This window comes from Aythya fuligula, chromosome 9 (genome assembly GCF_009819795.1).
Source record: "Aythya fuligula isolate bAytFul2 chromosome 9, bAytFul2.pri, whole genome shotgun sequence".
NCBI lineage: Eukaryota > Metazoa > Chordata > Aves > Anseriformes > Anatidae > Aythya > Aythya fuligula.
In genome coordinates, this window is record NC_045567.1 from 20,905,396 (window position 1) to 20,919,567 (window position 14,172).

Here is a 14,172-nt window from a genome sequence, read left to right on the forward strand (position 1 = left end):
TGCCTCCATTGCACAACCCAGTCATGTTAATCAGCTCAAACACCTAAAAAAACAATAGGAGCAGTATAAATCCACTTGATACAGCAAAGTTCATTTCAGGTGTTTGTCCACTGGAGAAATGTCCATTAAGTGATTACCTGAACATATTTCACTGATTGAGCTCTGCTTTCTTTATTCCATGGCAAATTATTTTGATCTTCTTAAGGCAGTCTCATAGCAATCAGCTTGGTCCAGACAAATTCACATTCACACTGATATCAGCCCCCCAATCAGATATAGGGCTTTGACTTTGTAAGCTTTCTGGTGAGTAGAAGAGGCCATTAATTGGCCTTGAGGGCTCCATGGTGCAAGGTGCATGCTCAGAGGAAAATTCCTGCAAACTTGTATCTGATGTCAGCCCTGAAATCTCATTTTCCAGTGAGCATCCCACCCAAGAGGCTGTGAGAGACCTGCACTGCCCCATAGGCACTGGGATAGCCATACACGGCAGGAGGTACATTGCAGGCCCATGTGTGACAGTTGTGCTGGCACGACGTGGCACCAAGATTAACAGGCTCATCCCTCAGCTGGTCCTGGGGCTGGCTGGAGTATCTCTGCTCCACTGCACAGTGGAGATAAATCATAATTCCCTAAATTACTTGGTGCTGAAGCCAGCACTGGAAAATGAGGCTTCCAATCTTTAGGCTGTGCTATGGTTTGTTTTAAAAAGGGATTGAGTGTCTAACAAACAGGTAAAATTGCTGCCAGATGCAAGTACATTAGCCTTTTCCAGCTGCTTTACTGCTGCCATTCAAAATAGTTTGCTATAAATATGATTCCTTTGAGCTCTATTCTGACAAGTGCAGAGCACTATCTGAGAAAGGCCGCTGGTTTTCCATCCCCACTGAACTCAGTAGGAGTTGTGATTGCTCAGCATATCACTGAAAAAAGTCCTCTGAAATTACCTTAAATCACACAATTATCCCCTCACCTCTCGCTCTGTCTCTGGCAGTCATGGAAAGAGGAATAAGTTTCTCCACAGGCAGTTCTGCTGCGGTCAAGTTCTCAGCCTGGTGGTTGTGAACAAATGTCAAAAGCAGTGCATTCCCCGCTTTGGGGGCCAGTGATGTTCCCGGCAGCAGTCCGGCTTAGCTAGGGCAGCAGAACCGGGGTAAAAACATGAGAAAGAGTTGAAACCTTATTTATACCAGAATTCCATATCCACTTCTCATCTAGCTTAAAATGCCTTCATCTCTTTCCTTTTCCCCCTTCTGTATGTTTCTGCCCAATGCCCATTGCCCTAAACAGTAGAGAGTCATTGTGCCACAGCGTACAGAATATACTCTGGCAGCTTTTATGAGTCCAATAGTGCACATTGTATGGCCTTCACTAAAACTTAGCAAGTTGCTCAGTGTTTAAAATCTGTTTATGGCTGAAGAGAAATGCATTTATTATGTATCTTTCCCTTGTACAATCTGTACCCGTAGTTAAGTGCATTAAACCGGTGCTAAACGTATGGAGGTCTGTTAAACAATAACACGAGGTTAAAGGCTGAGTGCTTATGCTTAACAAACCATTCTGAAAGACGCTCATGATTAAAGCTATTTACAATTACACTTTTCATTACTAATGGAAAAACTAAGAAGAAAAATACCCGTGCCTCCCACCTTGTCACTATGAAGTCAGCAGAGGCAGAAGAAAATCAAAATTTCCTTTGAATTTGAGCACAATTAAGAGTTTACAGTGCAGATCAAATCACCTTTCCTTTTGCACAGGAAATGCTTGAAAAGAGCCTTGTGGATTTGATTCTGCATCTTGTACCAGTCTGAAGCCACTGCCAGCTCCCCGAATTGAGAGTTGAGCTGCTATCTACTGCGGGAGGCTTCCTAGCAGCAACATGCCAGTGTCCTTTGCAGAAAATTCATAAAGAATGGCTTTGAAACCCAAATCCGGATCTGAATTTGGTTCAAATGCAGCTGAAGCTAGGATCCCACTTTGAGCGTGTGTCCCTTTGGAATGTAACCGAAGTGCCTGATTTGTAAACACTCCTCTCTGGCCCCAGCGACTGTGCTCAGCAGCTCTTGAAAATCAGGCCACAGTGATTTTTTGCACCCCATAACAACATATAACACAAGTCAATCAGTCACAGGTTTTTGTTCTTTTCTTCTTCTTTTTTCCCTTAAGAGTAAAAGCTGGATTTTCTCTTCTTGCTGTACATGTAACAAATTGATGCACCAGCATGACCCCACATAAACAAACAACCATTATCAAGAGTATTTAAAATGCCTTAAACCCTTATGCGATATAAGAAGGTAATTGCAGTGAGCCTGCTATGCTATGTGCTACATCCTGAAGAGCTTCCACTCACAATGGTGCCTACAATGTGCTGAGAGGAGAAAGCATTTGCACAGGGTTTTTTGGCTTTGTGGTGTTTGAGTATTTTTAACTTTTCTGCATTTTCTCCTAGGACTCTTTCTTTGCTGAAGTTATGGAACCAGGAAGCAACTTTGACTTTCAAAAATATTTCTTAAGCGCAAGTGGCTGGAATGAAACCTCTCAGCAAAACCATGCTAACAAGGAGCCAAACGTAGCGGCAAACAAATTGAATGATATTCCAGAAGCACCACAAGAGGTCAAAAAGCACCTTCGAGATGTAGCAGTAGAAAGTATGGAGAGAATAAAAACGGCAGAGATAAAGAAGGAAAACCAAAGTAATGATGCAGACAGAGCAAGCCGTAAACGGAAATCAGAAACCAATGAAAAACTCACTGAGAAGAAAGCGGCGGCGATGTTAGAGCCTGGCAATCGGCTAATCCCGGCTCCTCTGTCTCACATTCCTCTAAAAACCCTGCTGGACATCGAAATGAAATTGGTCTATATTGATGAGGAGGAGATTTCCTTCGAGTTCACTGAGGTGGCGATGCCTGCAGGCCGCCGATCAGCGCGCCGTGGCTGTGCCATGAGTGCGCCGAGTGTGCCGCAGGTCGACAAGCAGCTGCAGGTGGCCCTGTGGGATGCCAGCGATCGCTACAGGCAGAAGAACTACGCGGTGGCAGCAGCTCAGTTCACCACGGCGCTGGAGGTATGAGGTGCTAGGGAGATCACAGTGTTAATGAGAGGCTGTAATCGTGCTGATTGGGTGTCACTGTATCAAAAGGAACAAGGCACACAAGCCTGGAATGCACCTGGTTTAATACAAATCTTGAGATGCGATTTCATGTGAAATCTGACAATTAAGACCTATAAATAAATCATAGCAGGTGAGGAACTGAACCTGCTATGATTTTGGCCTGAACCAAAAAAAAAACCCTCGGGTGATTTTTGTTTTAATCTAGGCCTTCAACTCTAGTTATACTTTATGAAAGAAATATAAAACATATAGGGAGGAAAAAAAAAAAAAAAAGAAGAAGAAAAAAAAAAGCTCTTCTTTTTAATCCCATCTCTATTAGGGTCAAACCATGTCTCCTTAATCAGGAGAGTTCCCACCATATGAGTTCCCACAGTATCCCAGCTATCCATGCACTACTGGATGAAATGAAATGTTTAACCCTTTGTTTAAAGAAAAGGTCTGGTTTTGCTCCTTTTTCCCTACAGCAATTCCATCATCTACTTCCATCATCCATTTCCCTCTTTTTCCCTAAAGCCAGTAGATGGCCACTAGATTTGTACAGAAATTCTTCTATTTCTACATGAGAAAGGACCAGTCCAGCAGTGAGCAACCCCTCTGGACTCAGCCAGCTTTTTCTTTCTGCATCTGAGAACTAAAATCTGTTTTGTTTTGTTTTTTTTTTTTTCATGGAAAGAAGGATCTCTTGGCTGCCGCAGACACTACAGAAATAATATGACCTTGGCCATGGTCTTTGAAACTAGATCAAAGATTTTCATGACTTTCTATCTTTAAGTGCTCTAACTTGAGCTGTCCTAAATTGATCTGTCCTTCAATAAGTGATGTTTCTATGTTTGCAAAAGCAGAGCTCTTTCCAATTTCAGGCTGAGCCTCCAGAAAGGAGGCATCTGAAAACCTTTGACACTTTCAAAAATCTTAGCCAGCCTTAAATTTTATCAGTATAACGCGAGAAGAAAAGAATAAAAGAGGGAGTTCCCAGGACTATGGCAAGGTTGCAATTAATTCTGTGAGGGGAGGGAGGGAAAGGAGGTGCAGGAACCCCTAACAGGTGGGTCACAGTTGCATCCACCAGCCTCCTGTTTCCTGGAAGCCAGAGTGAGCAGCATTTACAGTAAAACTGATTGTCCAAAGTTGTATCATTATTCCCAGATTTCTCTAGTGCTGCTAATCTCAGTTAATTATATTGGAAATCCCTTGCATTATGACCATGTAATTCATAATGTGCCAGGAGAAGTCATGGTTCATAATAATCGCATAATGGGCAAGGACTTAGATGTAATCAGATTTTAGTTACCCTGTCGTGTTTCCATAATGCTGCTATAAAACTGACATAATCACAAAAAAGCACCAGTTATTTAAACTTTATCAGATTGACATCCAGTATCTTTCTCTCTCTCCCTCTCTTTTTTTAAACAATGTAAGATTACAAAAATTGGATTACAATTGCTGGGAACAGACTATGATAAACTGTTTGCTTGTGTGCAGAATGAAATTTAACAGTGGCATCAGACTCTCAATTTTTAGTAAAGCGAAACCCGTTAAATAGTAGCACTCTGCAGCCAAAGGCTGCTTTCAAAGAGGTAGCATCAGAGCATTTTGAAAACCGTATCTCCAAGAGCATAGCTGTCTAATAAACCTTGAAAGATGCTCTGTATTTTCACAATTAACCCAGTCACTAACATTTACTGCGTGGATGAGGGCTTGACTTTTTCCATGATACATGATGCAAAAAATCACTCTTTATTAGCTGTAAGGATTTTAGAGGCCAGTGTCTCTTTATTTAAAAAAAGTAAAAAATAAAGAGAGAGAGACACTTTAAACACTTCACAGAAACACAATTGGTGATTAGAATAGAGGACTTACAAGCTGCCCTTTTAGGGTTCTCCCTAATATTATATCTCCACCATGACCCCAATCACTTCAGCTATGCACCTGACATCCTGAAAAAGGGTCCAACTGTACTTGTTTCAGAGCCATACCGCCAAATTTAATCCAAGAGTATTTGTAAAACATTCAAGGTTTACTGTTGACAAGCAAATATTCCTTTCTTTTTTTTTTCTATAATACTGAAGACATTTTATTTTAAAACAATAAGTATTATAGCAGTGAGTGAGAAAAATTAGAAAGTGACATCCTTTTTAGTTTAGGGTTTTTTGTTTTTTCCCTTCATTCAGAAGTGATCTTTGATGGGGACAAAAGCACTTTTCAGTTGAGAGGAAAGGAGTACTTGTCTGCTCCTAAAGGGAAACGGAAAGGCCAGCTAATAGACATCCTGGTGAAAGAATAAACCGAGATTAAATAATTCCTTCCTGGGACTGTGGACAGAGTGACTGGGAAATCACAGAATTGTAAGGCGGAGGCTTCTCAAACAGTCTCATAATCCAACCCACCCCAGAAGAACAACAAGCTCAGAACATCTCTGAAAGACATTTCTGTTCTCTGTTTCTAAAAAATATCCAGTGAGAGGGACTTCACATCTATTTCAGCAAGATGATAGAAGGTTTTTTTCCAAATCTCCCATACTGCTAAATAGCCGATAACTTTTTGTATCCTTATTTGTCATGAAAAGCAATTAACCACCCTATTCTCTCTGTACTTGCAACCTCTTAGCAAATCTATTTTCAGTTTCCTCTAAATTAAATAGATTCAGTCCTCTTATTATTTTCTCCCAGGTCATGTTTTCTAAACCTGTATATCATTTTTGTTGCTTTTCTCTGCATCGGCTCCAATTCATCTGTTTGTTCAGATATAGACAAATTGGAGATGATGCAGAGAAAACCAGGAAACTTAAACTGCTGAGATTGAAACTGTGCTTGTTTTACCCACGGCTTCTTGATGAAATACACAAAAATTCCTCTGCATTTCATGTGGGTGAAGAGAACTGCGATATGTAACAAGCTCAAAGGTCAGGAAATTCAAAGTTATAGTTTCTAGTGCAAAATGTTTACAGGTATTTTTCACTTTTAAGGAACTCAAGGTTTTAGTCTGACATTACAACATTTTGAGTTAGAGACCCTGATCCAGAAAAGCATGCGTATGGCCTTACATTTCAATAGTATCACTAAAGCATGCTACCTTACCTACTGCAAATATTGTATGTTTCTTATCTCTTTTTCAAGCTAAAATGTCTTTTCTAGTTCTACCTATATATTCATGTGGCATTATCATTCCTTAGACCATGTTGTTTTTCAGATATGCAAATAAAAGGCAGTTCTGAATGTCTAGCACTAGAATTGTTGGATTTCAGAAGGGAAAATTGAAATGCTTGTTTAATTTAGAGACTTTTATATGTTGGACAGCATGCTGCTGATTACCACAGACGTCAGGAAGGCAGTGTTATCAAGAGAAGAATTGGTGTCTTCTTACTATTTCTGCACTATTTAGCTACCATTAAATTAATCAGAAGGGACTTAGTGTTAGTCAGCTGCATTATAGTTGGCCTGGGAGAGTTAAAAATAATGCTCCCTTGGAGAACTCTCACCATTAGAGCTTAAGAATTAAATACTTTCTTTTGCTAGTGAGGAAAAGAGCTGAAGAAATTGGGGCAATAGTCTTTGGTCTGCCACCTCTGAGCTCAGTAATGCAGTATATTATGCAGACTACATTGAGAAACACTGTAAATTTCCCTAAATTTTTGGCATCCATCTGTTGGAACATAGGAAAATAAGACTTGAACATCTGGACTGGGATATGAAGGGTATGAGAAATGACTCTCTAGCTTAAAACCTCAATGGAAAGCATATACATATATCTATAAAATCTCTAGCCAATTATTAACAGCTTAGCTAGGAAATAACATTAAACCTATATAGGGATTGAAAGATCTTGTCTCATGCTAATCTCCTAATATCAGGGAGTATAAAAGACTTCAGAAATATCATCCTGTTTAAAACCTGCACAAATTTAATTCCAGACCCTGTTGTTCTGCAAATAACCCTCCCCGGTGATTAAAAAATAAATGAGACAGGTTCGTGACTGCTGGGCCCAGAAAGCAGTCCACAGTGCCTCAGCACACAGCGTTCGGTGCGGTGTCTCAGAGACACAAAGCACATCCCACGTGTGAGGTGAAGGCCTCAAACAGCGTGTGGTTAATTCACAAGAGTGCTGTTGTGGAGCCTTCCACAAGCTGGAACGCCTCCATCTCCCACAGATGGCTACTGTGGGCACCGTTCCTATGGCAGTGAGCTAAACGTTAGTGCCATCTTTTTTTCGCGTACCTTGAGTTTTCAGATTAACCTTTCCTGTGGCTCATTGCCTCGTGATTCACGGCTTGCCGTGTCAAGACCACACTCCCTCTTCCAGGCAACAATATCTGCAAAAAGCAAATATTTTGAAAGAGGCCATGGCATCCGTACCTTGTCAGCATAATTACATACCAGTAAAGAGTTAGACAGCATGGTTCAGCTGAGTCTTCTATCAATGTCTCAATATGAGAAGCAAAAGATAAGTATTTCCTCTATAAATACCTACATGAGAAGAGGTTCACCTCAAGTAGTGAATAGAAAAGCTCAGGTGGCTTTCTTAGAGGCCCTGCTGCAGTCCAGGGAGCACCACATCGAGATATTTGGATATCTCCCCACTGAGACCATTGCATCAGTGCTAGGTGCTCCAGAACGACCATGGTACAGCCACATTTCTGCGCTCCCCACCCCAGTCTCCTGTTTCAGGTGGATCTTATCCAGGAAACCATCACTGTACAATCCCTTGCTTTAAGAAGCATGGGGACTAAAATTACTGGTCATCCACTGGGATGAAAAAAAAAAGGGGGGGGAAATATGTGACTTGTGATATTTTTCATTACCCCCTTTCACCAAGACAAGCTGTACAAGGACTAGACATATTTTAACACCATGAAACACGAGTCCTCAAGGGATAACATGTGAAAGGCTAAATATTTATTTTTAGCACCAAATTTCTGGAGCTAAAAATCAGACTCATAAATTATCTATCTTTATCATCAGCATGAGTCCTCCAGAAACTTCTTCCTGAGAATACACCAGGTCTTGAGAACAACAAAGATGACAGTCACTGATCCCCCAAAGCCTGAGCATGAGATGCTGACTTTTCTATACATAAATATTCTTTTAACCTCTAATAACAAAGTAGGTTCCTAAATACAGCCTACTCATTTAACTTACTTAAAAAAATATAAAAAAATAAAAAATAAAAACACCTGATAATCAGCAGTTTTTCTCTCCCTGTAGTGCCATCACGATATTTTTAGGCTGCAAAGCCAAGAAATTGATTTTTTTTCCTACTGATACTTATTGTCTTTTATGGCTGCAGAAGATTTTAGACCAGGAATGTGAAGCTTACAGATGGCTCAAATCTGGCTTGTGGGATAGAGTGGGAATCTGTTATAATGATCCATTTGGACACGCTCCCATCTTTTGATCACTGAATTTGAATCCATTAATCTTCTAGACATTTCCAGCATGCCCATCACCATGAAATAAAGCTGAGGAACAGCACAGCTATTTGTCTATAAGGATTCATGCCCCCATTCTTCTTGCCTGAACTGCTGTTACTTATCTGGTTTATAAAGTGTAGTTTGTTTTTCTGGGGGGAGGGGGTTGTTTTGTTTTGTTTTTTCCCCCAAAGGAATACAACGTGCTGACCATAAAACAAGTTTCCTCACTCACGTGTGTCTAGGAGAACAAAATTCGTACTTCAGAAAGGACAAACCATATTTTCCAATCATTCTGGTGCCAAAGCAGATCAGTCAATTTCTAATTAACTTTAATTGGCTTCCTCACATGCTATTAAATTATTTACCTGGAGGTGACGGGTGCTCAAAAGTGCTAAATATTTTCTTCGTACTTTGTAAACATTGAGCAATATAACCGTTGATTAAAAATAATAATCACCCACCACTTGTCACTTACAATCAAAAGCCTCATTGACCTAAACACGTGCAAATCTCATGTATTACAATCACTGCAAAACAGAGACAAGGCCCATGTAACACATCTCTCAGTAAGTAAAGAAGAAGAAAACAATAAATAAATAAGAGAAAGAGAGAGGAAAAAAAGACTTGGGACAGCCTTGGAGGAGGCACCAGCCCTTCTCCAGAGATGTGGGCTCAGTGTTTTGCTCAGCCACCACTAACATACTTCCCACAGCTCCCCACGTGTATCACAGGCATTGAGATACCCAGTAATATGTCAACACAACAGTGTGATCCTACTTCACGCCTCTCAATGCAAGGCAGTGCCTTAGACCCTGGCTGGAAAAGGAGTTCCTGTTATATTCAGGGCCCTGAGAAATTGGAGGCATTTATCCTCCCAGCTGCCATCTGCTCCTGGAAGGTATCTTACAGGAACAGGGAGGGCAGAGTGATTCGTGTTTAATTTGTAGCTCTGGGTGCTTCCCGGCTGGAGCCGACAGGGCGAAAAACACAATGACAATTGGCTTAATTTATAGGGAGAAAATTAGGCAGGTGAAGAGATGGTCCAAACACCGAAGGCAGCTAATGCAGGCAAGCAGTAGTCACAGAAGGTGTGCTATTAAAGTGTTTTCTATCCGAAGTGTCTTTTAATCAGACTGCTGCATGCCTACCTAGGCTCTGCAGAGGAGAGACAAAGATGCAGGCTGAAGTGGGCACCGAATTGGAAAGTGTTCACGGACTGATTTGAGAGTAACTTTATCCATGAGGACAGTTTAGAGAAAATGTGTTATTAAAGTACTTTATTTCCATTTAGAGATTCACACAGGCATACACAGACAGTAGGTGGTGACAGCTGCTACCAGAACCATTTGTTATCTTACTCCTGTTCAGCTTTTGACAGTGTAAAATGAATATAAATGCTGAAAAGCTTTACAGAGGTGAACCAAACAATAAAAAGTAGGGGGGAATGAATTCTGTTTAGGTTACTTTAGGGAAGAGCTTTATTTCTGTTTATTCCTGAGGCATGGATATGTGCCGTGTTTCTTACACTGACAATAACGCTTAGGAGATTCGTGCTGGAGTTTACCAAATCCACACAGTCCTGAGGAGGGCGCAGAGGGGAGAGCTTGCAGCTAACTTTAATGTCATATCCAGAAATGGCATGGAATTAAGGCTTCAGCAAATGATTGTTTTTCCCTAATAATCCTGTCCATCACGGCAGAGTGAGCCTTTCACATAGTTTGCCTTTATAAAAGTGGTGAGATATCTCTGTGTTTGGACGTAGTGATAGCAAATCTCTTGGCATCAAAGGGATTAAATTAGTTGGCCTGAAATTATATTGCTTTTTCCAAGCAATCATGACAGCTCTCAAAATCTTGCTACAATACAGTCACATCACACCAGCTGACAGTTGCCACCAAAAAAAAAATAATTTTGGCCAGCTCCCGTGAATGCTATCAAAAAAGACTGATGCTCCTGCTTCCAAGTCCAACAGACATCTTGAACTACATGCCTATCAAGAGGAGCTACTGGTATCAGTTTTGACTTTTGTCTGATTGTTCGGTTTTCACATGGAATATTTACACCCTCTTTGTTTGGTTTGATTTTTGGGTGGACTTGCATTGGAGAACTGACAAATTTTGCATTACAAAGGCGATCCATAAAGGAGACTTCAGTATATAGCACAGAATATAAAGTTCCTTGGAAACTATTGTGGTGTATTGATTCCACAATATATCTTTCATTAGAGAGCTTTGGGGTTTTGTTTTCCTTTTTCTTCTGTACTCCTCACCCTGGCAATACCGATAAGGGGGGCACTCCATAACAGAGACCATTAGCAGGAGGCACAGATTCATAGCGTGGCACACAGATCAAGATGAAGTCAAATGGGCAACATTTGCCAAAAACCTTTGTTCCTGATTTAAATGCTATCGAAGCAAATTATTTACTATATGAGAAAGACCCCTGAGTTTGTGCTGAAGGGAGGTAAAGCCTTTATCTGAAGCTGGGCCAATAAACAGGAACAACTTCGGCTTAGGAGTGCTGCAGGGAACATCGTTATCTTCTGTGGGAGGGAAAGATTCACGTCAAGTTTATTTTTATAAAGCAGCATCCACCTAAGAGTGAGCACAAACTAAAATGCTATATACTCTGAATTTTGTGCACACTTGAAGACTCAATTTTGCAATTAGGTTTGGGTTTCTTTAATGTTCTGCCCCACATGGTCACCAAATCCCTTTCACGCACCTGCGATTACTGTGGAGACACCTGAAATATAGGCTGGTTATAGCTGAAGAAGGAATTTAAGCCTAGACATAGAGGGGGCTCTAGATAAACCCAGCGGAAATGTGGGGAGAGCAGGCTGAGTCCCACCGCGAGGCCTGTGAAGTTCATCTGGTGCTGCTCACCAGACTCACTCTTTTCTGGCAGACAGTGTTTTCTGAATAGAAATAAGGATCATTTCTCGAATCTTGGCATATCCGAGGTATATCTGGCTCTCTGCCAGTACTGTGTAACCAATAATATCCCCTAGATAGCAAATATGCCCTGCGCACGCATTACTGTTACAAAATCTAGTGCTAACTCTGCATAAAGCAGCTAATATGCCAGAAATATCATATGTGCATATTATTTGAAAAATCCATTGCAGAGCACATTGCAGAAGCTTAGTAAATTTAGTTCTTCTTACCTGACATCTATAGTCAGATTTAGTAGTGAATTATATTTTTTCAATATGTTTTTAGAGAGTTATTTACACAAATCTCATTAACAATAAAGACAGAGGTTTTATATACAATTCCTGCTCTGCTGACTGAAATTACATACCAAGATGTCAGTATGACTTTGAATAGAAGCCAGAAAGTTATGCTGCATGAAATCATATCTTTGAGAGCAAACCCTCTCTCTTTTTATTCCCCATGCTTAATTTTTTTAGTTTTCCCCCACGGAGACAAAACTATCATTATCTGGTTCTTTGTTAAGCTGGTTTTCTGCAGGATTTTTGATAGTGCTTAATAGTTGTAGGGACTGGAACACACAGCAGAATACAAAAAGTGGTTTGTTTTCAGCCTGATGTGGGGCTTGCAATCAGATTTCAAAAGTTATTTTCAGAAGTAGCCTTCCTTAGCAGACATTTTCTGGGATGCAGTTAATGTTCAACTTGCCAGGTGCCTGATGTGCAATGCAGTGACGTTACCAGGCTGAGTACTTGGATTGCTCTGGAGTGAAGGCATCTGGTTAGGACTGTTGGCTAGTCAGAAGAAAAGACTCTAATTAAATATTTCTTGCCTTTTCAGGTTTGTCCCTCTGATTAGCCACTCTAAAATCACTCCAGGGAAATCCACAAAGTTATCTCTAAAACAGAGAGACATGATTAAACAGTCCTCTGCTGAAAAAAAAAAATAAATAAAAAATCAAGGCAATCAGCTCCAGCAAGGCCAGCAGGTTACTGCTACTGCTATAGTCAAACTTGCCCTTAACCCTTTCATTCTGGCAGAAGAAAGCACAATTGATCTCAAAATTGCTGAAGACTGTCATTGAAACACACCATTTGACCAAATTTACTTATTTTTCCAGGCAGCTCCTGAGTTAAATTTGCTATCAGATATGTATCTATACACACACAGATAGATATATATTGGGCACCTAATTCTTTTGAGCAAACTGTACAGTTATTTATCAAGACTCTAATTCTTTAAGACAACCTGTATTCCTGATTTGAATATACACCAAGCCTATAGCAGCAATTAGCAGGCTGCTGCCTTTGCCAGTTTTGTACAGCTGAACCTTTCCCTTGCTTTCAGTGACACAGCTCTGGCAGCAAGGCATCACCAGAGCTCTAGCTTTATTTTTCCAAATAACACCCACACTAAGATGTAACACCTACTTTCCAGACCAGCATTTCCACTGGTCTTTCACCAAAGCCCTGGTGGATTTGAGGAAAATCTTTTCGTCTCTTTCTCGTTAGCTAATGCCTGGGAGGTCTTTACTCATAAAATTTCTTTGCTTGCTACTGCCAGAATTAAAGCCTTAATTCCACAGCAAGATCTATGTTAAGTTCGCCGTGCCACAGACTTGTTTGGTGACCTTTGACAAAGTACTTTATCACAAGCATTTATATGACCATGCTTTCAGCAATACACTTATAGGCTCAAACACACTGAAAGAGAAACCTCCTTTATCAGTAAAAGTATAACATAATCAATGTCAGTTCCCCATTAACAAAAAAAAAAAAAAAAAAGGAAAAAATTGCAGGTAGCACTTCAATTCCTAATACCTCATTTACACAGAAGGTAATTCTTGAGTGGGATAACTGGGCAGACTTCTGAAGTTTATATGTTCCACGTACACAAAACCTCCACTTGTAACAAGGGCTCCTATGAAAACAGATATATCCTTTGGCAGAATTTTTAAAATTCAATATTATTTCTGGAAAAACATTCCTGTCTACTGACAGCGGTACTCTCAGGTAAATTAAGTCTGCAAGTGAAAAATACTGTTACATTTGCTAGCTATGGTCAAGGCTGTAAAATGGTACTGTTGCAGGTTTTTAACCCCAGATTGGCTTTAAAACTTCACGTTTAAGTTGTTTCCTTCAATTTCATAGCATCTATAACCTTTTAGACATTGGCAAGATTTCTGCAGACCCGAAAGTACACCAAAGTCTTAGTTAAAACGTACCCCCAGATTTCCCAGCATGGAATTAAAATCAAATTCAGTGACATAGCTCTGGGAAAAGAAACCCTCAATGGTAAAAAATTTAACTGCCTCTCCAAGCCTGCATCTATATTTGAATGTCCTTGTGACAAGACCTTCAGGTATTCAGAGGAGTGAGATGGAGCTGCTTTTTCCTTTTACTTAAAGCAAGAACTCCAAAAACACTAACAGCCCTTTTGATCTTCAAAGGTAGTGTTACTGGACTGCAGACTGCAGCAGGACAAAGAAAACTCAGTGCTGCTGGGTGAGACATGAAAATTGCAAACAAATCTCCTCCCTGCTCATTATGTCTGTGCATGGCACAGCCTTTCTTCCCTTGCTCTCAGTCCAACAGGTTTTCCCAAAATTACAACAATCTGTAGCTGCAGAGCTTCCTTTGGATCCCTAGGAAATTGTCCTTTTTCTCTTCCCCTTTGAAACTCAGATGCGAGTCTTTCTAGAACTCTTCTCCTCATCCCCATCT

The 14,172-nt window shown here is 40.4% G+C and overlaps 1 protein-coding gene across 1 annotated transcript in view; it reads left to right on the forward strand.

Annotated features, from left to right (window-relative positions):
• Window positions 1–14,172, forward strand: part of SPATA16 (spermatogenesis associated 16) — a 91,861-nt gene that overhangs the window by 14,536 nt on the left and 63,153 nt on the right. Inside the window, exon 2 of the mRNA XM_032193292.1 lies at window positions 2,447–3,061. Coding sequence (XP_032049183.1) covers window positions 2,447–3,061 — 615 coding nt within the window. The remainder of the gene's footprint in view (window positions 1–2,446; window positions 3,062–14,172) is intronic.